The 25631-nt window shown below is 38.6% G+C and overlaps 1 protein-coding gene across 5 annotated transcripts in view; it reads left to right on the forward strand.

Moving 5' to 3' along the window:
* The window catches only part of LOC126484483 (zip homologous protein 2-like), a 116096-nt gene that overhangs the window by 17955 nt on the left and 72510 nt on the right, over positions 1–25631 (forward strand). For all 5 annotated transcript variants that reach the window (XR_007587862.1, XM_050108015.1, XM_050108013.1 and 2 more), the window contains one exon: positions 6102–6216. Coding sequence is in view for 4 of the 5 variants with exons in the window: in XM_050108015.1 (XP_049963972.1) it covers positions 6102–6216 (115 nt within the window). In the remaining variant the exon portion in view is untranslated. The remainder of the gene's footprint in view (positions 1–6101; positions 6217–25631) is intronic.

The raw sequence follows: 25631 nt of genomic DNA on the forward strand, positions 1-25631 counted from the left end.
GCACTTAAAGGCAACATGAATGGTCACAGGTTTATCTGATCCATGTGAATGTGTCACAGAAATACTGAAAAACCTGAACTTGGAGACACTCAAAGATAAATGTCAACTGTCCTACAAAAACCAACTTAGAGAGTTTCGAGAAACAGTACTAAGTGAGTAATCTAGAAACTTACTACAGCGTCTAACGTGTTTCTCCTGTAGGGACTGTTTGGACAAGATTGGACTAATCAGAACATGCACAGATGCATTTAAGCAGCCATTATTCTCACACTTCATATGTGAATGGTGAGGGAAGAAACCGTTAAGTACAGTACAACTGTATGTAACCTCTACCATTTACTTTCTTGTGTGATTCTTGAAATTTTCTCACCATAAAGAGTAGTTCATGAAGTTTTGGGATTGCAGCTGGATAACATTGACTTCTTTCCACAATATTTCAGCTGGTAACCATTCAGCCATCTTCAGGTGTGTGTTTTGCACTGGAGAGTGCTAATTCGCATTGCTAAAATTATATCAAAAATTGTTGCACAGGCAAAAGTGAAAAGGCAACTGCTACATCAGTGACCTCTGTCGTATTTCACACCCTTTTCAAATACTGCTCCATCTATGATGCACAGGCACGTGCATGATGGTGATACTACATGCATGCTGCCTGTTGGCAAGAGGGTTCAAAGAGCTAAAATATCAGATTTCAAATTAATAATGAACCATGAACCTTACCATTGGTGGGGAGGCTTGCGTGCCTCAGCGATACAGATAGCCATACCATAGGTGCAACCACAATGGAGGGGTATCTGTTGAGAGACCAGACAAACATGTGGTTCCTGAAGAAGGGCAGCAGCCTTTTCAGTAGTTGCGGGGCAACAGTCTGGATGATTGACTGATCTGGCCTTGTAACACTAACCCAAAAGGGCCTTGCTGTGCTGGTACTGTGAACGGCTGAAAGCAAGGGGAAATTACAGCCGTAATTTTTCCCGAGGGCATGCAGCTTTACAGTATGGTTAATTGATGATGGCGCCCTCTTGGGTAAAATATTCCGGAGGTAAAATAGTCCCCCATTCGGAACTCCGTGCAGGGTCTACTCAGGAGGATGTGGTTATCAGGAGAAAAAAAAAACTGGCATTCTATGGGTCGGAGCGTGGAATATCATATCCCTTAATCGGGCAGGTAGGTTAGAAAATTTAAAAAGGGCAATGGATGGCTTAAAGTTAGATATAGTGTGAATTAGTGAAGTTCGGTGGCAGGATGAACAAGACTTTTCAGTTGAATACAGGGTTATAAATACAAAATCAAATAGGGGTAATGCAGGAGTAGGTTTAATAATGAATAAAAAAATAAGCATGTGGGTAAGCTACTACAAACAGCATAGTGAACACATTATTGTGGCCAAGATAGATACAAAGCCCATGATTACTACCGTAGTACAAGTTTATATGCCAACTAGCTCTGCAGATGATGAAGAAATTGATGAAATGTATGATGAGAGAAAAGAAATTATTGAGACAGTGAAGGGAGACGAAAATTTGATAGTCATGGGTGACTGCAGTTTGATAGTAGAAAAAGGGAGAAAAGGAAACATGGTAGGTGAATATGGATTGGGGGTAAATGAAGGAGGAAGCCGCCTGGTAGAATTTTGCACAGAGCATAACTTAATCATAGCTGAAACTTGGTTCAAGAATCCTGAAAGAAGGTTGTATACATGGAAGAAGCCTGGAGATACTAAAAGGTATCACATAGAATATGTAATGGTAAGACAGAGATTTAGGAACCAGGTTTTAAATTTTAAGACATTTCCAGGGGCAGATGTGGACCCTGACCACAATCTATTGGTTATGAACTGTAGATTAAAACTGAAGAAACTGCAAAAAGGTGGGAATTTAAGGAGATGGGACCTGGATAAACTGACTAAACCAGAGGTTGTACAGAGTTTCAGGGAGAGCATAAGGGAACAATTGACGGGAATGGGGGAAAGAAATATGGTAGAAGAAGAATGGGTAGCTTTGAGGGATGAAGTATTGAAGGCAGCAGACGATCAAGTAGGTAAAAAGATGAGGCTAGTAGAAATCCTTGGGTAGCAGAAGAAATATTGAATTTAATTGATGAAAGGAGAAAATATAAAAATGCAGTAAATGAAGCAGGCAAGAAGGAATACAAACGTCTCAAAAATGAGATTGACAGGAAGTGCAAAATGGCTAAGCAGGTATGGCTAGAGGATAAATGTAAGGATGTAGAGGTTTATTTCAGTAGGGGTAAGACAGATACTGCGTACAGGAAAATTAAAGAGACCTTTGGAGAAAACAGAACCACTTGTATTAATATCAAGATCTCAGATGGAAACCCAGTTCTAAACAAAGAAGAGGAAGCAGAAAGGTGGCAGGAGTATATGGAGGGTCTATACAAGGGCGATGTACTTGAGAACAATATTATGGAAATGGAAGAGGATGTAGATGAAGATGAAATGGGAGATATGATACTGCGTGAAGAGTTTGACAGAGCACTGAAATACCTGGGTCGAAACAAGGCCCTGGGAGTAGACAACTACTGACAGCCTTGGGAGAGCCAGCCCTGACAAAACTCTACCACCTGGTGAGCAAGATGTATGAGGCAGGCAAAATACCCTCAGACTTCAAGAAGAATATAATAATTCCAATCCCAAAGAAAGCAGGTGTTGAGAGTTTAATAAGTCACAGCTGTAAAATACTAACACGAATTCTTTACAGACAAATGGAAAAACTGGTAGAAGCCGATCTCAGGGAAGATCAGTTTGGATTCCGTAGAAATGTTGGAACACGTGAGGCAATACTGACCCTATGACTTATCTTAGAAAATAGATTAAGGAAAGGCAAACCTACATTTCTAGCATTTGTAGACTTAAAGAAAGCTTTTGACAATGTTGACTGGAATACTCTCTTACAAATTCAGAAGGTGGCAAAGGTAAAATACAGGGAGTGAAATGCTATTTACAATTTGTACAGAAAGCAGATGGCAGTCATAAGAGTCGAGGGGCATAAAAGGGAAGCATTGGTTGGGAAGGGAGTGAGACAGGGTTGTAGCCTATCCCCGATGTTATTGAATCTGTATATTGAGCAAGCAGTAAAGGAAACAAAAGAAAAATTCAGAGTAGGAATTAAAATCCTTGGAGAAGAAATAAAAACTTTGAGGTTTGCCGATGACATTTTAATTCTGTCAGAGACAGCAAAGGACCTGGAAGAGCAGCTTAACGGAATGGACAGTGTCTTGAAAGGAGGATATAAGATGAACATCAACAAAAGCAAAATGAGTATAATGGAATGTTGTCGAATTAAATTGGGTGATGCCGAGGGTATTAGATTAGAAAATGAGATGCTTAAAGTAGTAAAGGAGTTTTGCTATTTGGGGAGCAAAATAACTCATGATGGTTGAAGTAGAGAGGATATAAAATTTAGACTGGCAATGGCAAGGAAAGCATTTCTGAAGAAGAGAAATTTGTTAACATCGAGTATAGATTTAAGTGTCAGGAAGTCTTTTCTGAAAGTATTTGTATGGAGTGTAGCCATGTATGGAAGTGAAACATGGACAATAAATAGTTTAGACCTTTAGCTTTCGAAATGTAGTGCTTCAGAAGAATGCTGAAGATTAGATGGATAGATCACATACCTAATGAGGAGGTATTGACTAGAATTGGGGAGAAGAGAAATTTGTGGCACAACTTTAGAAGAAGGGATCGGTTGGTAGGACATGTTCTGAGGCATCAAGGGATCACCAATTTAGTACTGGAGGGCAGCGCGGAGGGTAAAAATCGTAGAAGGAGACCAAGAGATGAATACACTAAACAGATTCAGAAGGATGTAGGTTGCAGTAAGTACTGGGAGATGAAGAAGTTTGCACAGGATAGAGTAGCATAGAGAGCTGCATCAAATCAGTCTCTGGACTGAAGACGACAACAACAAAATTAACTGTCACTATATGTGTTGTTAGTCACAAAACGTTTTCTTTCTGAAGATATTAAAGAAATAACCAGGTCTCATACCTTGTCCAGTTGAATATCTTTTGGAAACACAATGCTTAGCTGTTGCTGGCTTATTGGGCTGCAAAAGGTGATTGTAGTGGTCATGTTCAACCTGCCCTTAACTAACTGTGTGCATTGCCTGATCAGTGCACGCTTTACCAAACTTGCAAGGTATTCTGTAGATAGCAGCCCTTCACTATCCCAGGTCATCTTTTGCTGAACCAATAAGATTCAAATGGCTCTAAGCACTATGGGATTTAACATCTGAGGTCATCAGTCCCCTGGACTGACCTAACTAACCTAAGGACATCACACACACATCCAAGCCCAAGGCAGGATTTAAACCTGTGGCCATAGGATCAGCGCGGTTCCAGACTGAAGCGCCTAGACCTGCTCGGCCACAGCTGCCAGCTAAACCAAGAAGAGCACAATTCTTTGTAGGTGGGTGGAAGATTACTTTGACATGAATCTTGTAATCTGACTTGTTCCACATCGTATCAATAAAATAATCATTAAAATTATCTACAGAACATGACATAACTAAACTAAACTATAAGATCAATAGGAGAAGGAGTGGTTCAAGTCCAGGGCATTCCTCCCATATGCTGGCAATATTTCAACAAAATTATGCAGGATCTCATAGAAACATCATGTCAGAGTAATCTTCTGCCCAGCTACAAAGGCTTGTGCTTTTCTTGGCTCAGCAAAGGACAACCTGTGATGCTCCTCACATGTTCTGATTAGTACTGTGAGGTGCATTGCTGTGAAGGGTCAATGTACAACACACCACAATCGTAACTGATGCCATAGACGCCACATGATTGTAGACCTAGCTTGCATTTGAATGACCCATGCATATTTTTTATTTTAACCGTTGATTGGAAAATAGTTTTTATTTTGTGCTTCTCCATTTTCCTGACAGTATTTTGAGTGGCCCCAGATACAAAAGGAATCCCAGGTACTCATTTTTTTCTTCTGGATTGTTTTCATTCACCTTCTTGCTGGACTGTAGAGCTCATCTTTTTTGTGACCCTGAGTAGCCATTCTTGAAAAAGTGGCTCACTAGTAAAGCCATGTAATCTTTTAGTGGTTCCCATGTGGAGAGAGACATGATGTTGAAGCTGACTAGATCACGCTTGTTGAGACATTTCTCTTGATGTGCTTTCACAAACTGCGTCAAATTGTTAACATGGCGTGCTGATGTGTTGTTCTGCCATAATTGGTAAATTTATAATGTTCACTATTGGACATCAAAACCATTTCCATTCAACAGTTAAAATCAAGACTATACGTGTGTCACTCAGATATCATAGGGCTATTTGCACCTAGCATCTACAGCATCAGTAACAAGTGTGGTAGGCAACGATACTTGTTGCAGCACTGTTCAGAAAATGTGAGGAGCAATTGCCTTGGCGTTAGCCATAATGACAAGTTTGCTGTGGCAGAGCACAGCTCTCCACACCCCCAATGGATAAAAGCATTGTGGTGCACAAATGCGTTCTGGAATTTGGTCATCAAAGAGGCAGTGGAAATAAGAACACATGACAGTCTTGTCAGTCAGTAGTTTCTCATAAGCTCTGTATGGCATTAGCAAACACATACTTCAAGAATGTTCTCATGCAAAAGCAGCAGAGGTGGCAGGCAGAATAGAGAGGCAGACCCAGGATTCAACTCGCAGGCCATGACATCTCTTCTAGAGGCAACAGAAGGCCCACCTATGAGCCCTCAGCAGAGGTTTCTGCAGTCCAGTGACTGGGAAAGAATGAACTGGACATGAAAACAACACCTGAAGATGACAAATAGGATGCTCAACTGACTGATAACCAGAGCAGGTTTCATCAATGATATTCTGCAAGACAGCAAGCATTCCCATTGATGTTACTGTGTTACTAATCACACTAGGGAGGATGCTGCTGGACCTATCTCTGTATCATTTATCACTTATACAGTGTTCTAAATGTGCTCTAAGTCTGAATCCATGTGGGTCATACTTTCTGGATTGTGCAATTTTCACAAATGTATGTGTAAATCATTACAAAAGTTATAGCAGTAAATATGAGATTTATGTACAACAAAGCTGACTAAATAAAGTATAAAATGCTTTATTTTTCAGGGAAAAACATATTGAGCAGCTGAAACATGGAAGCCCTACATCTCCTACTCATTCCACATCCCAGTCTTCATTTTCTGCAACTACTCCACAGCAAAGATATTCTCAGCCAGTACAGGTAAATGTCAATCTTTTTAGTGGATTATCCATTCTCAATTCAGCCCAGTGTTTCTCAACCTGTGGTGTGAACCCCTTTGTGGGGGAGGAGGGGGGGGGGGGGGCATTAAATGGTGGGTGCGAGCATAACAATAAAAACTATGAGTCAAAAATTGATAAATTTGCTGAAAGAAAGCAAAGCATAATTCATTCTGACATTTAAAAAAATCGTGGTTCTACTGATACAAAGCAGTTATAAGCAGGACTGTATTAGTACTGCACAATGCTTTTCGTATTGACTTTTAAATATTAAATTAAAAACAAATTTATAATTAAGTTTTCAATTCTAAATTAAAAACAAGATAGGTAATTAACTTTTCAGTAATTAAAGGAAAACAAGTTTCGTGATTATTGTGACTTCTTTGAGCCTGTCTTGCAGAGCAAAGTTTTTCAAAGGAGAGTTTAATGTTACAAATAGACACTGTGAGTTCTTTTTCTGTTTGGCTAAGACCTATATTTTGTCTTCAAACTGTCCAAGACAGAAAACCCAGTTTCACAAAGTAAGTATGTTGAAAATGGCAATAGCATATGAACCGCCCTTGTTTTTAGTGCAGAACACTAACATCCATTCCTGCCAAAAATTCAAAGAGCAATAAATACTAAATTCTCTTCTGATTTCAACATGTGCCATGAAGTCCATCAAGATATGTTCTTAGGCAGTTGGGCAGCCTTCAGGATTATTTTAGAATGGATCCCTAACCCACACGTAATGTGCTACCAAGTTTTTGTCAGCAAGGAAAAACTTTTTAAAATTCTTTTCCAGCATGATTAAGTGATTTTCAATAGGTACAAAACAATAGTTTTTACATGATTTTCTTCGGCCTGGTAAGTCTATACATGTTCATCTACATTTATGAACAGTTCTAGAATTTATAAATTTCTGCTCCACGACTTAAATTTTCTACAGAAAGTATCAGCTTTATCAGTCATTTACAAATATGTGTATCTGCCTCTTAGAGTTGAAGGTTAAAGGCATTTCCTCCTTAATAAATCATCTCAGAAATTCTCAGATTCGGGTTGGTTTTCCACTTCTAGAAAAATGTTGTGAAACAGCAATAAATTTTTGGCAACTTGTAAGGTTTGCAGGTTTGTAGCTTTAGCATCAGTACTCAGAATACAGTATTTTTTAATGTATTGTTATCATATGAGGAAGAGAGGGAGGGGGGTGCAATGAAAATTATGACTGAAAGGGTCACACCTAACTCTCAGTCAGCTGCTGGGAAATGATGCTGCATAGCGTTGGAGCCTATATCTTACACATTATAAGTACTGCAAAATATGCTTATTTAAAGTTAAAATGACCTCAGATTAAGCTCCTGATAATCTTAGTTAGATTATTGTTATTAACATAATGAACTACTTATAAATATTTTATGATGGGAAAAAAGGAGCAGTATGAATTTTCAGAAAATTAGCATGCTCTCAATCCAGTACACAGGAAAAGAAAGAAACCCTTCTGGAAAAGAAAATGCAATACCTAGATCTAATGCTGTGAAAAAAATTGGTTAGAAGTTGGTAAGGGTGAAAAATCCAATTTCACTGAACCTGCTTGGTTTCAGTTATGGAAAATCAACAACAATACTAATTTTCATTATGTAACAAGGTAAGCTAAATAACAATATTCACATTCTTGTCTCTGTGGCTATATCGGCTCTGCACCTGTTCTGGATGTTGACTCATTATAATATCAATAGGCAACTTGTTATCATCTCAAGCTACTGGTTCGTAAGTTTTTGAATTTATGGCAGTTGAAGAGAACGATGGGGTGGGTAGCAAATAATAATAATAATAATCTCTACATATAAAAGGCAATGTCCTGACTGATTGATTCATTCACTCACTGACTCATTGTTGCCCAATCCAAACCGCTAAGGGTAGAAACTTGAAATTTGGAAAGGTGTTGATCTTGTACTGTAGACATTATTTAAAAAGGGATGTTTCTTAATTCCACCCCTAAGGGGATGATATGTTCTTTTGAAAATATGTTGCTATTAAGGTAATTTTGAAGCCAGGCCTATAACAATTGGTATTTGGTTTCTTGACCAAAAATAAATAAATCCTTGTTTAAGCGTTTTTGGAAATTTAACCTTTAATGGGGGTAGGATGTCAAACAGGCCGACTTGGAGCAGGAGAGGCACCACAGGACATTTTATTTTCTACTGTCTATACTTTTACAAGTAAATTCATAAAACTTTGTCAGCATGACCAGGAAGGATTCAGTATTCACACTCATAGCAGTGGAAGTGCAAAAACATAGCAAAATAATTTATTTTAGATATGAAATGTCATCATTTTTTCACTTATTGTTGGCTGCATTTGTTGCTATAGGTACATTTTTCTTCACAAGTAAGAGAGATTCTTTGATGAATTTTGCACAGCATACAAACCGTACTTGAAGGTGGAACTCTAGAATTTTCCAAATCTATTAAAAACTGTGGTAAAAATTGAGATAATTAACTGCAAAAATAGATTTTTTTCTAAACATAAGGTTTAAAGCGTAACAGCTCATTCATTTTTTCATAAATTAAGTAGATACTAGTTTCAGACACCTGTAAGTATGGTTTGTATGTTGTGCAAAATTCATTGAACAGTCTCTCTTACTTATGAAGAAAAGTGTACCTATAGCAACAAATGCAGCCAATAGTAAGTGAAAAAATGAAATTTCACATGTAAAAAAAATTATTTTTTTATGTTTTTGAACTTCCCCTGCCCCTGCCCCTTCCTGGTCATGCTGACAAAGTTTTATGAATTTACTTGTAAAAGTATAGACAGTGGAAATTAAAATGTCCTGTGGTGCCTCTCATGCTCCAAGTCGGCCCGTTTGATGTCCTACCCCCCTTAATGGGGTGAAATAGTGAGTGAAATATTTTTTTGAAAATAAATCATTATTGCAGAGCTGCTAAAGTATTTTTAAAACTACGTCTATGAAAATTGGTGTTTGACTTCTCAGATGGAAATTAAAAAAATACGTGTTTCAGCGTTTTTGGAAATTCAGTCCGTAAGGGACTGAAATAGGAAAAGAAATGTTTTATGAAATATTTCCTTGTGAATTAATTATCAAAGCTAAATCTATGAAATTTGCATTTGGCTTTTCGGTTAGAAATAAAAAATTGTGTGTCACTGTTTTTGGAAATTCAGTCCCTTAAGGGGTGAAATGGGGGTTGAAAATATTTAAGAAAATAGTTTTTGTATCAAATAATTTGTAAAGTTAAATCTACAAAAACTGGTATTTCACTTCTCGGTTAGATATAAAGAAATATATGTTAGGGGATGAAAGTTCCTGTTGAAATATCACCACAAGAATCCACAAGTCATGATTAACATAAACTTTGGACTCAGCTACCGGAATTGCTTTTTGGTTAGAAGTACATTTGGGACAGACCATGCATCAATGGCCTTAATTAGTGTGAAAACTTAAGAAGATGTTGCAATTGGTGAACAACATAAAATCTTCATTAAATAAAAGCAAAAAATACTCTACAGACCATATAGACTACACGAGTGAAGCAGCGGGTGCTAAGGCTAAGCTAGTAAATAAATAAGTAAACAGAGGAGTAAAAATTATGTGGAATCCTTCCAGTAAATTAAAAAAAATTCAGAAGTGAGGTCCCATTGTGTCTGAAATAGTACATTTATGATTACTGTCTGTTACCAGTTGTGACTTACAGCAGTGAGACAGAGACTTTTAATATAGAAACCATTCAAAAGCTGAGGGTTGCTCAGAAAGCAATGAAACGTAGCATTCTGGGAACATCTAGGAGAGATAGGCAAGTTAACAAATGGATCAGGTTACAGATTGGATTGGAAAATGTAATAAAGGAAATTCTCTTTCCACATTACAGGAGATATGAAAATACGTAAGTGAAGCTGGACAGATGGTATTATAAAATCAATAGGAACAACATGATTGTGTATATCTGAAGACTATAATGAATTAATAAGGCTAGAGGAGATGCTCAACCAGCTAAGAATGCTGGATGTATGATGTTAATGTTCATCATCACAGTCATCTCAAGCTCAACACAAAGAAAATCATGCAATTTAGAATTTCCGTCTTAGACAAACATCAACAAGGGAGGCCATTTACCACTGGCACAACAAATTCGTTATGACGGGTTGCTTGTGACTGGCAAAGAGAAGCAGACGTCCCAGTGTGAGTGAAGTAAATGTGGAGCACATACGAGAGACATTCATAAGGAATCCAAAATTAATTGGTGCGTCGTACTTCCCGTGAACTCGAAATGGCTCCAATGACAATGTGGAAAGTCCTATGACAGAAACTGTCTATGAAACCATTCAAATTGGGGCTAGTGCAGAAGCTCAATGACGATGACAAAGACAAGCATTTTGAGTTTTGTAGTTGCAACAATTGAATGAGGATGGGGATCGCATTGTTGATTGCTTAATTTTTAGCGACGAAGCCACTTTTCACACTAATGTGAAAGTGAGTAGGCATAACTATCAAATCTCGGGTACAAATCATCCACACAAATGCACTGAATTTGAGTGTGATTCCTCAAAGGTAAATGTTTTTTGTGTCTTGTCACATTGAAAGCTGTATGGACCATTCTTCTTCACTGAGAACACTGTCACTGCATGTTCCTACTTGGACATGTTGCAGCAATGTCTTTTGCCTCAAATGCAGTTGGACCCTCTGTTCATCTTTCAGCAGGATAGGGCTCCACCCCATTTTCGTCGTGAAGTTTGTGGGTACCTGAACATGGACCTGCCGCATCGTTGGATCGGCCGTGCTACAGAAGGGGACTGCGGTCTCATGAAATGGCCTCCCTGACCGTCAGATCTCACTCTGTGTGACTTTTTTCTGTGGGAACACATTAAAGATCTGGTGTATGTACCACCTGATGTAGCAGAGCTCTGGGAGAGAATATGGGACTGCCACAGTCAACGATGCCATTCTGGGGTGGGTATGGCAAGAATTCAATTACCATATTGACATCTGCCGGGTCACTCATGGTTCGCATATTGAATGATTGTGAAAAAAACTTTCAGAGTTCCTCTTCAAAATGCAATATGTATGACATCTGTAAAATGTTTAGTTCTTGTGCAATGAATAACTGAAAATGTTCCCGGACATTATGTACACACTGTATTATGACCAGTAACTATCTTATCACACTTCCTTGAAGTGCATCAGACACTACTTTTACTTCTGATAATTCCTCCTTATTAAGAACTATGTACTTGGTTTTCTTAGTTATGAAGTATCCATTCCTGTCACATATCTGTTGAAGATATTTTGTGCACTCTTACTTTGTTTATTAGATAAAAGTGTGGAACTAAGTCTTTCTGGCAGTACAGAAATGTGATATCAACCTAAGCTCTACTATCTGCTGTCCTCTAGATCTCATGAACAATCAGAGCAAATTAGTTTTCAAATATTCTTGATAGTCTGCAAAAATGAAATATAAGATGTTGTGACCATTTTCAGGGTGTATGCGACCCGGGACAACTGGGAGATCCGGGAAAAACCCGGGAATTTTTTCATGCGGAAGATAAACGGGAAAAACCCGAGAATTGTTTAGAATTCTGGGAATTTTTCATTGTTTTGGTTTTCAGTTAAATTTTTGTGATTTTGACTGGTAAGAACCAATACTCTAACAAAGGATATTACTGTATCCCGCTGCTGCAGAATAATACTGCAGCAACAAAACATAAACGAAAAAAAGACGAAAATACAACTTAAGTTGCAAAGAAAATTGAGCCGTATACAACAACAAAACAGTGCTCATACAAGCGTCTGTCAACAGCAATGTGTGTCAAAGGATTTAGGAAGACTATGCAATGCTTTATAACAAATTGCCTCCGATGAGCGTGACGTGACAACTGTTTAAATTAGATTCGTTTGAGCTGTTGCGGGCGGGCTCGTGAGCATGCGCAGTTGAGTCGCGCATGAGTAAAGGCCGGTTCCCACTAGAGATGGGCAAAACTGTTCTTTTCAGAGATTGGATCAGAACTGTTCACTCCCTGAAATGAATTAGCTCTTTTTCATGACTCACCACTCATTTACAATAGAAAATAAATGGAAGGCACATTGTCCTTTAAACTTGGTTTATTCCAGTACTACACCTGTATTTTTATCTTATTTGATCCTATTTTTAAGTAACACAGATAATGAGTAAGAATTTTGTATTGTTTATTGAAATTTCCACGATATGACAAAGTTTTTGATTATTGATTTATTTTGCACTATCGTGGTTTTTTGGGTGATCGGAAAATGTTGTAACTTGAGATTTACATTAACAATATATTTGGCTATAATGTATTAAAATTTCATTAACCTCATACAAATTCATCGCAAGCCATATATTTTTAAAGTGAACGTTTCCTTCCGAAGACGCCTAAAATCGCAAAATCCGTACCAGAATAAGAAAAAAAAATATAAATTTGACTGTAAAACGAAGGTGCTGCATATAGCCTTACGCAGAATAAAACAAGGAAAATATTGGTGTATCACATTTTGCGATACGTTTATCGGTTCGCTCGTAATTAAAGCGTAAATTCGAGTGTCCATAATAAAAATCCTATAGTAAGAGGAGTCATCAGGAACCTAATCTAATCAGTTTAAACAAATAAAAATAAAATAAAAACAATTGATGTATACATAACATAATAATGTAATATACATAGCGGTATTACTACGAAGAACAATATCCAGTAGGGACGAACTCCGATGCAGAGGCGCTGAGTCGAGCGGGTCGAGCCGCGAGCTGTATTACTGCGTGAGCTTAGACCGCAGAGAGCAGAGTGACACCTGAGTCGCTTTGCTCAACGCTCTGGCTAGAGTCGAGACGGTGGGGTGAGCGTTGAGCGGGTGAGTTCCGAGGGTGGGGGGAGCGGTGAACTCACCCGCTCCGAAACAAATCGTCTGTTCTCTTGCGAGCAGGTTGTTGCAAGTAGTTCCTATGTTATCCGCTAGGTGGCTCTCTGTCCTGTTGCTCGCATCAACTGCCCAGAGGGCAGGACGTGCGACTGAAACGATCGCCGACAGAGTGCGATGCGAAGTTAAGCTGCGCCAGACACTGCGCGCGGCAGACGACGCACATGGACGGCACGGCATATGTGAAACACAAAATCCAATGGGGCACTGCACAATGCAGGCAGCCAAGGTAGAAGCAGGGCAGAGGCCGGCGCTGGCTGTGTTGTGTGGCGTTCAGTGTGCTCTGACCAGCAAAGGCCCCGCTGATATGCTCCGTCTCTCTCTCTCTCTCTCTCTCTCTCTCTCTCTCTCTCTCTCTCTCTCTCTCTCTGCTGTGAGAAACGTTTGGAGCTACCGTTCTTTTTTTCTGAATCACTGATTGTTCACTCCTTTGAAAGATTCAACTCTATGAATTAGTTCAAGAGCGCATCCCCCATCTCTAGTTCCCACTAGAGCGCGGGGTGCGGCAACGGCAGCGGCAAGCGTTTTCCGCTTTGACGCGGCGGCTCGCGGAATTGGCGTTCCCATCTGGAAGCGGCAGACGCTAGCGGTAGCCAATGACGGACAGCCACTGAGGTGCGGGGCGGGACCCACCGAAACGACCGGTGTGTTTGGATAACTATATCTTACATCTACATGAAGGAAAGACGAAGTTGGGTGAAGACATACCATGTTTTCACTTTCTGTACAAATGTACTCTTTCACATATTTCATTATTCATGTTTTCTCATTTCACCATAAACAGATTTGATAACTACCGCTCATGATTGTTCACTATCTCCTAACACATTGAAACAATGTACGACAAAAGAGATTATTCAGATAGTTAAGCGAGACAAAAATTTAAAATGTGATACGGTAGCAGGTACAGGGAAACAGTAAGAACACAAAGGCTTGGGGGAAGGGATGAAAGTGGCAGCCACCAGATAGAATTTCGCACAGAGCATAATGTAATCATCGCCACCACCTTGCTTAAGAATCATGAAAGAATAATACATATTTGGAACAAAGTTTTCGAAACCAGATTTTAAATTATAAGACATTTCCTGGTGCAGACGCAAACCTACAATAATTTATTGGTTACGAGCTGCGGTTTACAACTAAAGAGACAGTAAATGGTGGCAAATTAAGGAAACAGAACTTGAATAAGTCAAGACCCACAGTTATTCGATAATCTTAAAGTTACCGTAATGCAACGACTGACTGAAACAGAGGAAGGAATCCGCTAGAATACGAATGGATATCTTTGAGAGAAGAAGTGATCAATGCAGCAGAGTATGTGAATGGGAAGAAGGTACAGTAGAAATCGTTAGATAAAACGTGATATACTAAATTTGATACGAGGGAAAAATATAAAAATGCAGCAAATAAAGTAGGCCATAGGAAATAGAAATGCCTAAACATGACGTTGACAGAAAGTCCAAAATTGCAACGTGATTTTGCACTTGGAAAACATAAGGGAATGAAACTGAGAAAGAACAAAGAAAACTTTGCTCAAAGGAGAAGCAACTGTCAAGAACTCATTTGGCAAGTCAGAACTAAGCAAATAAGAGAAGGCTAGAAAGTGGAAGGAATATGCAGAGAGGAGAGGGGGAGGGGTTGTACAAACTAACATAAGCACAATGTTAGATTCCTGTGAGATGTCTGAACACGCAAGGCAATACTGATCCTACCACTTAGCTAAGTAGACACACTGAAGAACTGCGAAACTGTGTTTATAGCATTTGCATGTTAAGAGAGAGATTTTGACAATCTTCATTAAAACATTCTTTGAAGCTCTGGAGATGTCATCGATAAAACACAGGGCCACAAGATTATCTACAACTTGTACTGAAACCAAACTGCATTTCTAAGACTTCAATGACTTGAAAGGGAAGCAGTAATTGAGAAGGCAGAAGTAGAGAGGATATGAAATGAAGTCAGTGAATAGCAAGAAAAGCGTTCTAAAAAAGAAAATTTGTTCACATGGAATATAAATTCTAATGATTGGATACTATTTTACAAAGGTATTTGTGCGGTGTGCAGCCTTGTATGTAAGTGAAATGTGGGCGATGAACAGTTCTGTCAAGAAGACAATGGACACTTTCAAAACGTGATGATCAATTAGAATGCTGAAGATTAGATATGAGGATCGTGTAACTAAAGAAGAGGTACGGAATTAAATAGAGGAGCAAGAGGAAATTATGGCACAACTCTGACTACAAGAGGGGTAAGTTGACACGACATATTATGAGGCATCAAAGATTGAGGACAAAAGGGGTTGGGTGATAGTATTCCGATAATAATCATCTGTTGAAATGCTATTCTACTATTTTATCTATTAATGTAAGCAGTGAATTTACTTTTCCATGCACTCCTCCACAAAACATTTAAACCAAAACTGAAATCAGCTGAACACCAAATCTTTCAACCACTGTCTGACAACTACTGCATTCACTTTCAACTTTCTATAACTATCACTGGCTAGCCACACACACATACAGATATAAGCAGGACAGAAATAAACAAACATTAGTTTTCAGCATATAATACTTTAGGCTGGCAACATGTACATAAACAAACCAAACAGGAAGGGACATAAGGTGAACACATTATTTACGACTTCAATTCAGTGTTTTTGGTAAAATGTCTACAGCTAGTGACAGAAGAAAAAAGAGAGAACATGAAAATGTGCTTATGTTCCACAAACTAAGTTTTAGCTCAACCCCCAGCATGTGACCAGGTGAGGAGAAACGCAGATGTCCGCCCAAAACTCGATTCACTGTAAGTAATCAGTTATTCACGTAAAAAAAAGTGAACTGTTTTATAATCTGCAAGCATCACATATCAAAACAAAACAATCATTCTAGATTCCACCGAAGATGCCTTAAAGTAAAAGGCAAAACGCGTCTTGAACCAATAAAGTACACTGGATATAGAAAAAAAACGTTTGCTACTTCCAAAGGAAATAATCAATAGCTGTGGATACGTATCAAATTACATCTTATGACATGCCAGCAAATTAGTCTCGGTTTAACTTCTCATTCCACATGCTATTAAATGCCGTTTAAAAAATTCATCTATCCCTTCTGAAAAACTGTGGTTACTTTCATATCTTGGTAGATAAACAGATTTTGGATATTTATCATGCGACGAAATACATGACTTTTTACAAGTTATCGTTTGCAAAAAAACGCGTTTCGATTTCTTGAACCGTTTACGAAATTTGCGGTTGATACAACCACATGGTTTACGGCGAGCAGGACGAAGTATCGGTCGCGGTTACGTCTACCACGTGTATGTAAGGTAAAAGGAGAGGGTGACATATAGATAGATTTTCCAAAGTCTTTATTAGCAATTTCAGTAACATGATAAGTCCTATATGCGATGATATCACGGTCGACAAAGCTCTCAAGTCCAGATACATTTGGAACACCAGAACCACCTCGTACAATAGCAACTGTCAACCATCCGTTGCCATGTGTGAAGGAATCATTAATGACAATGCTGAAGTTCAATCTGCATCCACAGAAGACTGATGGTCCATCAAGTAGCGAGTGTGCAGCGACAGATTTTATAGTATTGTTCTTTTTATCAGCTGCAGATGTAGTCATTTCAACATCTTCGCATTCCAAAAAAAAACTCCCAACCTAACCTCAAGTGGGCTACGCTACAGATCAATGGGTCTTGTAAATAAGTTTTATTTATGAAAATACACAGTACAATCACCAACAAACTTTACATATTCACATGTACCCTTGCCTTTGATCCAGACAAATACAGTTTCATTAGTTGATAACTTACGTCTACCACGTGTATATAAGGTAAAAGGAGAGGGTGACATATAGATAGATTTTCCAAAGTCTTTATTAGCAATTTCAGTAACATGATAAGTCCTATATGTGATGATGTCACGGTCGACAAAGCTCTCAAGTCCAGATACATTTGGAACACCAGAACCACCTCGTACAATAGCAACTGTCAACCATCCGTTGCCATGTGTGAAGGAATCATTAATGTCAATGCTGAAGTTCAATCTGCATCCACAGAAGACTGATGGTCCATCAAGTAGCGAGTGTGCAGCGACAGATTTTATAGTATTGTTCTTTTTATCAGCTGCAGATGTAGTCATTTCAACATCTTCTATCGTTTTATACATTGTATATCGCTACTATCGTCGACGTTCACGATATACAATGTATAAAACGATAGAAGATGTTGAAATGACTACATCTGCAGCTGATAAAAAGAACAATATTATAAAATCTGTCGCTGCACACTCGCTACTTGATGGACCATCAGTCTTCTGTGGATGCAGATTGAACTTCAGCATTGACATTAATGATTCCTTCACACATGGCAACGGATGGTTGACAGTTGCTATTGTACGAGGTGGTTCTGGTGTTCCAAATGTATCTGGACTTGAGAGCTTTGTCGACCATGATATCATCGCATATAGGACTTATCATGTTACTGAAATTGCTAATAAAGACTTTGGAAAATCTATCTATATGTCACCCTCTCCTTTTACCTTTTATACACGTGGTAGACGTAAGTTATCAACTAATGAAACATAGCCCGTCCGCCGATATATCATTCAATATCTCGAGAACGGTGATAGCTATCGATCTGCTCTCAGCTTTAATAACAATTTCGATATGTTGACTAAATTTCATACGGAATAATGTATTACCTAAAATGAACTGTACGCAAAGTCCACGCAATGCGTTTTTACCTCTGCACACTCATTAAAATTTCGTGTAAAGGTTTACGTAAATGCGATACAGCAAGTAACCACGACGAATAACGAAAAGAAATTCGGTCCTTTATCGAGAGAAGATATCAGGCTGTAACAAGAATCAAATTTTTCTACCGAATAGTTTCCTTGGAATCGGATGATAAGTATTTCATAGCTGCCGCCGCGTCCGCGCCAGCGCTCCCGCGGAAGTTCGTGTGGCCCGGGGTGCCGTACCTGACGTCACGCTCAGCGCGTTCTGTGATTGGCGGCGCGCACCTGGAGCGCGGCACGCGGCAGCGGAAGCGGTTCGACATGGTCAAACCGCGACGCAGAGCCCTCCGCGCCTTGCCGCTGACGCCGTTTCCATGGCAACCACGCCGCTGACGCGCGGTTTTGACGCGCGGCAGCCCTAGTGGGAACCGGCCTTAATACGTTCTCCCGCTTCCTGTTACAGAAGTTTAGCTGGGCGCCACTACTTAATATTGCCCCAGTTCGGAAATACAGTAAATCTGGAGCTGATGCAAAGAGCAGTCTGAGTTGAGGTGGGGAGTCTCCACGTGACCTGTGTTTACGTTCAGTGATTTTGTTGTTTCCTCTTCGTTTATTGCTCTCACGTTAAATTATAACAAAACTGATTTTTGTGGCCGGGAGCTATCAAATGAATTAAAATACGTTCGCATGATTACGGAAGGATAAAATATGTCATTAGTGTCAGATTTTATCTCCATCTCTCTGACAGTCAACCATTAATCGCCTTACAGAACAATGAAGTTATTTTTGCCGGTTTGCTTAAGAGATTTGGCTGAAAATTAATCTTTTCTGCTGAGGCAGTCAATTTATTTGAAACGAAGTGTTTAATTTCGCGCTATTGGCTAGTTTCAACTGTTCGTTGCATTTTAAGTGCACGTATGGCATTATGCCTTAATAAAAAACCAAACATTAGGTAATATATGCTCCAAGAAAATTTACATACGAATGTGCATTTTAAGCCGAATTATGCGTTTTAGTATGGTTCACGAAATTCCGACGCTCTTGAAGTATCGTCTGATGTCTTGTTTATTTTATGTCATATGTAAGAGCTTTTAATGTTCTACACGTACGAACATATGGGCTTCCTGCGTCATCGTAGCTGCGCAAGAGCGGTGACGCCTGTTATGTGACGCTCTCTTGCAACTGCAGAAACGAACATATTTCTAACAGGTCGCGGGAAAATATTGCGAACTGTGGTTTGAAAAGCGTTACATTCAAAGCAGATTTCCTTTTACGCAAGATGAACTATATGCGAGAATGTACGATGAATTTCTTAAATCGCAAAGCGTTTGACTCTCATTTAAAAATCAACTCTTTGAGGAAGACCATTTAGAAGAATTTCGAGTCCAGTAGATCAGACATTTACGTCGTTATTAAAAATTTTACTGGCACATTTGTGTGATGTATCGTGAAGTGTAACACGCGCAAAACATATCAACATTATATGTGGATGCTTAGCTTCTCTTACAGCTTATTAATCTTCGAGACCAATATTATATGTGAAAGCTATGTATATTAATTTAAACCATTAATTTTTCTTTTTTGTGTTCGCGCTACTGAAGAGTGATCTTGCTATTGGCTTACTACATCACGTGTCGTATGCTGCCATCAGCTGGCAAGATCACGTGACATGAGCTATGACTGTCTTACAAAAGCGCATCACCATCTCGATTTCGATGTTTCGAAAAGTAACATGGGGTGTTTAGTGGAATTCAAATTTATACCTTCGTAATACGAAAATATGCAGCGTACACGTTGCTGCACATCAAAGGACTTTCAAAGCATGTTTTTCCCCAGTGAGTTTCGTTTTTTAAAGTGCCTTGAAATTCTACTCCGGTATATAAAACCATAAACATTCAAAGGATTGATGAGGTTTATTGTGCCGAGGAAGAGTATACTGTCACTGAACACGGAAAAAGTGTATTTTCACCCGGGAGAAAGTGTATTTTTAACCGGGAAATCCGGGAATTTTTTTCCTTGTCCACGTATACACCTTGATTTTGCACTTGAAAACTTAAGTTATCACCTTTTCCTGGGTGAAAACTCTATGTGTCTTGATATTACAGTATTTCCAGTAGCAATTTAGCATGAAGATTTTTTTTTATATTTTTAAAAATTTGATAATATTTCTCCATAATCTTTAGTAGATTCATTGTGACATTTATGTAACCATTACCTATTTATGATACCTTGTGTGTTGGGTGAATCACCTAATACGTACACTGAAAATATTGCGGAAACGGAAAGTGCCATTGATTTGCGGTTTTCACAGAATGGATTAGTAGTCAGGGGCTTGTATTGTTAGCCAACAAACAGATTGTAATAATACTTTGAAACTGTATTTTTCTGCAAACATACACTTTTTTAAATGGAACAATGTCTATTGACATTAACAAACTAAAAGTAGGGTACATTAGAATATCAGTTGCGTTTGTTGCAAAAGTCTAGTTGGAGATGTTGTTTATGAGCTATCGTATGTTCGAAGTTTCCACACTGACACTTTTTCATGTCCTTCAACATGTGTAGTTGCTGGGTACGATGTTGTTATGTTTGCTCACAGTGTGCTAGTGTATCCCTTGAGTGCACTGCAACTTGCTAGTCAGTTAGTGTGTGACAGTCCAAACAGTTGGTCATGAATGGATGATGGGATTCACCAATATAGAAAAAGCCAACATGCTCATGGTGTATGGATAGTGTAGGAAGAATGAAGTTTGTTCATGCGTGGTGCATGCGCAAGATTTCCCAATAGACATCAATGATCGTGGCAGTTAGTTGTCAATCTCTTCAACCAATTATGTGAAAATGCTAGTGTAACACCTAGACAATGTAACAGAAGGAAACAAGCAATGACAGGAGAGAGGGAACAGTGTTCTTACTGCTGTTTCAGCTGATCTTCACTCTAGCTCCCATGCAATCACACGATGAAGTAGCATGAGTCAGTAAAGTGTCCTACGCATTCTCCATCGACATAGGTTCCATCACTATCACATCTCTCTTCATCAAGAGCTCCATGGAAATGATTATGAAGATCATGTTAACTTTTGTACATGGGCATTAAGACATGATACTCCAGATGTATCATGTATCTTGTTCAGTGATGAAGCCACATTTAGCAATCGTGGCCAGGTAAACCGTCAAAACATGCACTATTGGTCTGTTGACAATCCCCACTGGCTTTGTCAGGTGAACATCAGCTTCCACTGCATGTAAACGTGTGATGTGGGATAGTGAAGCACCAGCTCATACTCACTGGCCTGTTTTTCATGGATCGAACACTGAACATGTGTAAATGCTGCTGCCTCCTAACAGACCATCTTCCATGGGTGCTAGAAAATGTTCCACTGCAGGCTAGCAGGAACCTGTGATACCAACATGATGGCTGTCCAGCCCATAGTGCATGAAGTAATACAGCATGTTTTCATAAAATGTTTCCAAATCGTTGGATTGGACACAGATGACCTGTTTCTTGGCCAGCCTGTTCCCCGTATTTGATACCTGTAGACTTTTTTCTGTGGGGAAAGCTGAAATAAGCTGCTACAAGTATATAGTAACTACATTCAATGATATGCAATTACATCTTACTACAGCCTGCTCAGATATCTCCTCTAGATATGTGCAGCAGCTGTTCCTCACCAGAGTGGAAGCATGTATTGCTGCTGCCAGTAGTCAATCTGTGAATCCGTGATGGTCAATCATCTTGTTAGCGGTCAGGATCCGTGTAACTAGTGTGTGCCCTTGTATTGTTCTTTAGTGTGTGCTACCACTTTTACTCAACAAGCCTCGTGTGGGAACTTTTCAAAATACGATATCTCGTAAATGACTCACACTAGACTCCTGCAACAGACACCACTGACATCTGATTTATCCTACTTTTAGTTTTTTAATGTCGACAGGCATTGTTCCATTAAAAAAGTGTATGTTTGCACAAAAAAATAAACTTTCTAAGTATTATTATAATATGTTTGTTGGCTAACAGTATGAGACCCTGACTACCAATTCATTCTGTGAAAACTGCACACCAATTTCTGCAGTATTTACAGTGTAGGTTTTAGGTGATTTATCTGTATACTTCTTTGTGCCTTTGAAAATTATGTAATATTGAAATGCACAAGGCAATTTTCGTACATTAAAAAGAGTGTCTGAGACAAGTGAAATTTTCAAATAATTAATGTTGGCAGAAATCATGGTGATCCCTATAGAGGACTTGTTTGATGGCCCAGAAAAGATATCATACATAGTCACATAGTACATTCCATAATACTACAGCATAATTACATCAGTGAGATAGATCAAGACCTGCATCTTTTCAAGTCATGTGGCACATTTCATTGGTCTAGTCACATAGCATAAACTGTTGCTTTTAGAGGGGCCAATTCTCCTACATATTTTATAAAAAAACAACAGACATCACACCAGAACCAGTGGCTCTTGAGAAAATGACTTTATTTAATTTTTTAATTTCCCCTTCACTTGTTTACACAAGATTCATTTTTGCATATGTGTACCAGCTGAAAGCAAGAAATGCACACTGATCTTCCTCAGTGAAGCAATTTTGGGAGGTAGACTATAATCTCTCAACCTACGTAACAATAAACAGCATGTAGACATCAAAACATCCCAGAGAAACAGTCACTGGAATGAAGTAACCTATTGCCTCATGGGGTCAATCAAAAGAAAAGAATTGGCCCTTGCCGGATTTGGACAATCCATATAAACCTTCCATAACAGAGTATCTAAAACACCATTACCTGACCATTATAGGCATTAAATGTTTCTTCACAGAAAATTTGATTAAGTTCATTACAATGCAGATTAATCTATACATAGACCAACAAGAGAATCTTTACATGTTACCTATCATGAAGTACTCACTGTGATAGCTGTTATGCTTTCACCAGTATATTATGAGTGCCTAATATGTGAATGTATCGACAGAGTGTAACATAAAAATTGGGAGTGATGCCATTCACATATGGAGGTTTGAAGAAATTCTGAAAGATTTGCATTTATATGATGACACACCATAGACTGATTATAAAAATATCTACTTCTCCTAAAAAGTTATATTTTCTCTTTGAATTTATCAATGAGGCTTTCAGATTGATGCTAAAGGGCAAGGAATTGTCAATGGATGAAAGTATAATACCATACTATGGGCATCACAGAGCCAAACAGTCCATGGGAAGTGAACCTGCTAATTTCAACCTGTGGATGTTGGACAATTCAAAAGGTGATGTATTCCATGCAGAACTTTACTGTGGAGACTGGATTTGGTTGGGGTTACATACAGGGTGCCCATAAATAAAGCTCCAATTTTAAAATGCTGTACAACGAGAACCATTACTAAGAATGGCATCAAATTTGAACAACATATTATTGACACAGGGGGAAATGCCATGGAACCAAAATAAGATGTTAATTAAACTTTTACCTATTGATGGTGCTGTAAGTGTCTTAAAGTAAGTGGGTTTAGCTACAAATGTCAAATGAATTGCAATATGATGGCTATGATTCAAGTTGCATATTACACCATCCATACTGTTCAGTATGCAATACTGCACAAGTTCAGCAGTCAACAGTAGTAACACTGTTAATAGATAGGTCCACCCACCAAAGCAAGATCTTACCACACTGAATGGGAAACATCAATTTTTAATTGTCCTGAGGCAAAAAGATTAATCAAAAAGCAAAATGAGACCAGTTTTTAATTGTCTTGGAGTCAAAAACCACATAAAAAAGCAAAATGACATGGGTTTTTAATTGTCTTGGGGCTAAGAATCACATAAAAAGTGAAAAGACATCAGTTTCTAATTGTCATGAGACTGATGCACAGAATGTTCCACAACAGAATAGTATCTCAGGGGTCACATTCAGAATGCATTGCGCTATGTGTGCCTTCAATTCAGCTACATTCATGATTGGAGTGCTGAATACATCTTTCAGATAACCTCACAGCCAGATGTCACATAGATTAAGATTAGGTGATCTGGATGGCCAGGCTGTAGGGAAATGACAGCTAATAATTCTGGCATTTCCAAAATGTCTGTACAGCAGCTGCTGTGCAATGTGCAGAGAAGTGCCATCTTGCATAAAAATGATCCTACCCACACATCTGCACTGTGGAAGGTATGAAATGATGTTTGTGCACAAAAGACTCTCATAGTGTTTATCAGTGATAGTACAGGTAACAAGACCTGCAGGACTCCTCCTCGCAAAAAAATGGCTCTGCCACAAACGGTGCAGTCAACTTGTAACACACAGTTATCTTGGCAAATGAAGTGGTATCAGTTGATGTGAGAATGGGTTTTCTGTCACCATATTCTGCACTTCTCTGTATTGACATGTCCTTGGAGATGGAAATGAGCTTTGTTTGTCTACAGAGTATTCCAAGACCATTCATTATCCACTAAAGGAGGTAACATCCCAAATGACACCAGTTCACACAGAAGAATCAGAAGAACAAGGTCAGATAAAGTACCTAATACAACATACGATGGGCTACTGTTTATGAAGATTTCTCAAAGAAATACCAGAAATTCACAGGAGAGCACCATAGTAGTGGCAGTATCTATAACAACAGCACCATCATCAGCGAAAACAAATATGGGAGAAACAGCAGTGGCAGCAAGCTACTCACCTCAGCATAGGGAATGACTCATGAGGTGCAAAAAACCTATGCTTCTCGAGGATTTTTGGGATCTCACCAAGACACAGGATAGAACATGACACTGAATACCGTAAATATGACAAAAACATCCACATATTAATGTGGTGCAAGTGAATTCATGTAGCACTAGGAATAAATTGTTGGATGTGGAGCATTTCTGCAGTAATGAGAAAGTAGATACTTTGTGTGTATCAGAGCATTGTCTGAGAAGTAATGAGATAGATTTCTTTATTCCTCAGGGATTTTTTGCTGCAGATATAATGTGTTGGGAAGTGAAAAAAAATGTTGGGGCACGCATATTTGTTACAGAGGGTACAAGATTCACAAATGTGTCAGGAAGTGAAAAAAATTTTGGGGCATGCATATTTGTTACAGCGGATACAAGATTCTGAAAAATTGATATTAGCACATACAGTTCTGAAATAGATGGTGAATTCAGCTGTGTAAATCTTGTGCATCACAATCTAGCCATTACAAGTCTCTACAGCTTCAATACAGAAATGGGAAAAAAGAGTGAGTAAGTCACTAAGTCACGATACAACCTCCTTAGAATGTCCCATCTATATTGTAGCAATAGAAATTTTACATGAGATGGAGCATGTATAGATAACATCATTGTTAAATTTTAAAGGGATTCGTTCACTATCAGTATCATTCAAGGGGGATTTGCAGGCTGCGATCCAATGCTCCTTAAGCTTAACCAAAACAAAACTGAAGGACTCCCCTCTAATGCAGATGCCACCACTAAGGAAAAGGTTATAGGCAGAAGGAAGAAGTTATAAACCAATTCATTCAGAAATTTAGAAATATTAAGTGGGACTACATATATATACCAGTGTCAAATGGGAATACATGAAACTGAAACTGCTTTTGAGAACTTCATTTAAATTTATTATTTATTTAGATATGTGGTATACTTTTTTCCAATCTTATAAAAAATCACTGCTAAAAGCAAGCCTGTAAGGAATAACATTAAGTGGTACACATATGAACTTAACAATATTAGGCAAAATATGTTATGTAACT

Source organism: Schistocerca serialis, chromosome 6 (assembly GCF_023864345.2).
Source record: "Schistocerca serialis cubense isolate TAMUIC-IGC-003099 chromosome 6, iqSchSeri2.2, whole genome shotgun sequence".
Taxonomy (NCBI): domain Eukaryota; kingdom Metazoa; phylum Arthropoda; class Insecta; order Orthoptera; family Acrididae; genus Schistocerca; species Schistocerca serialis.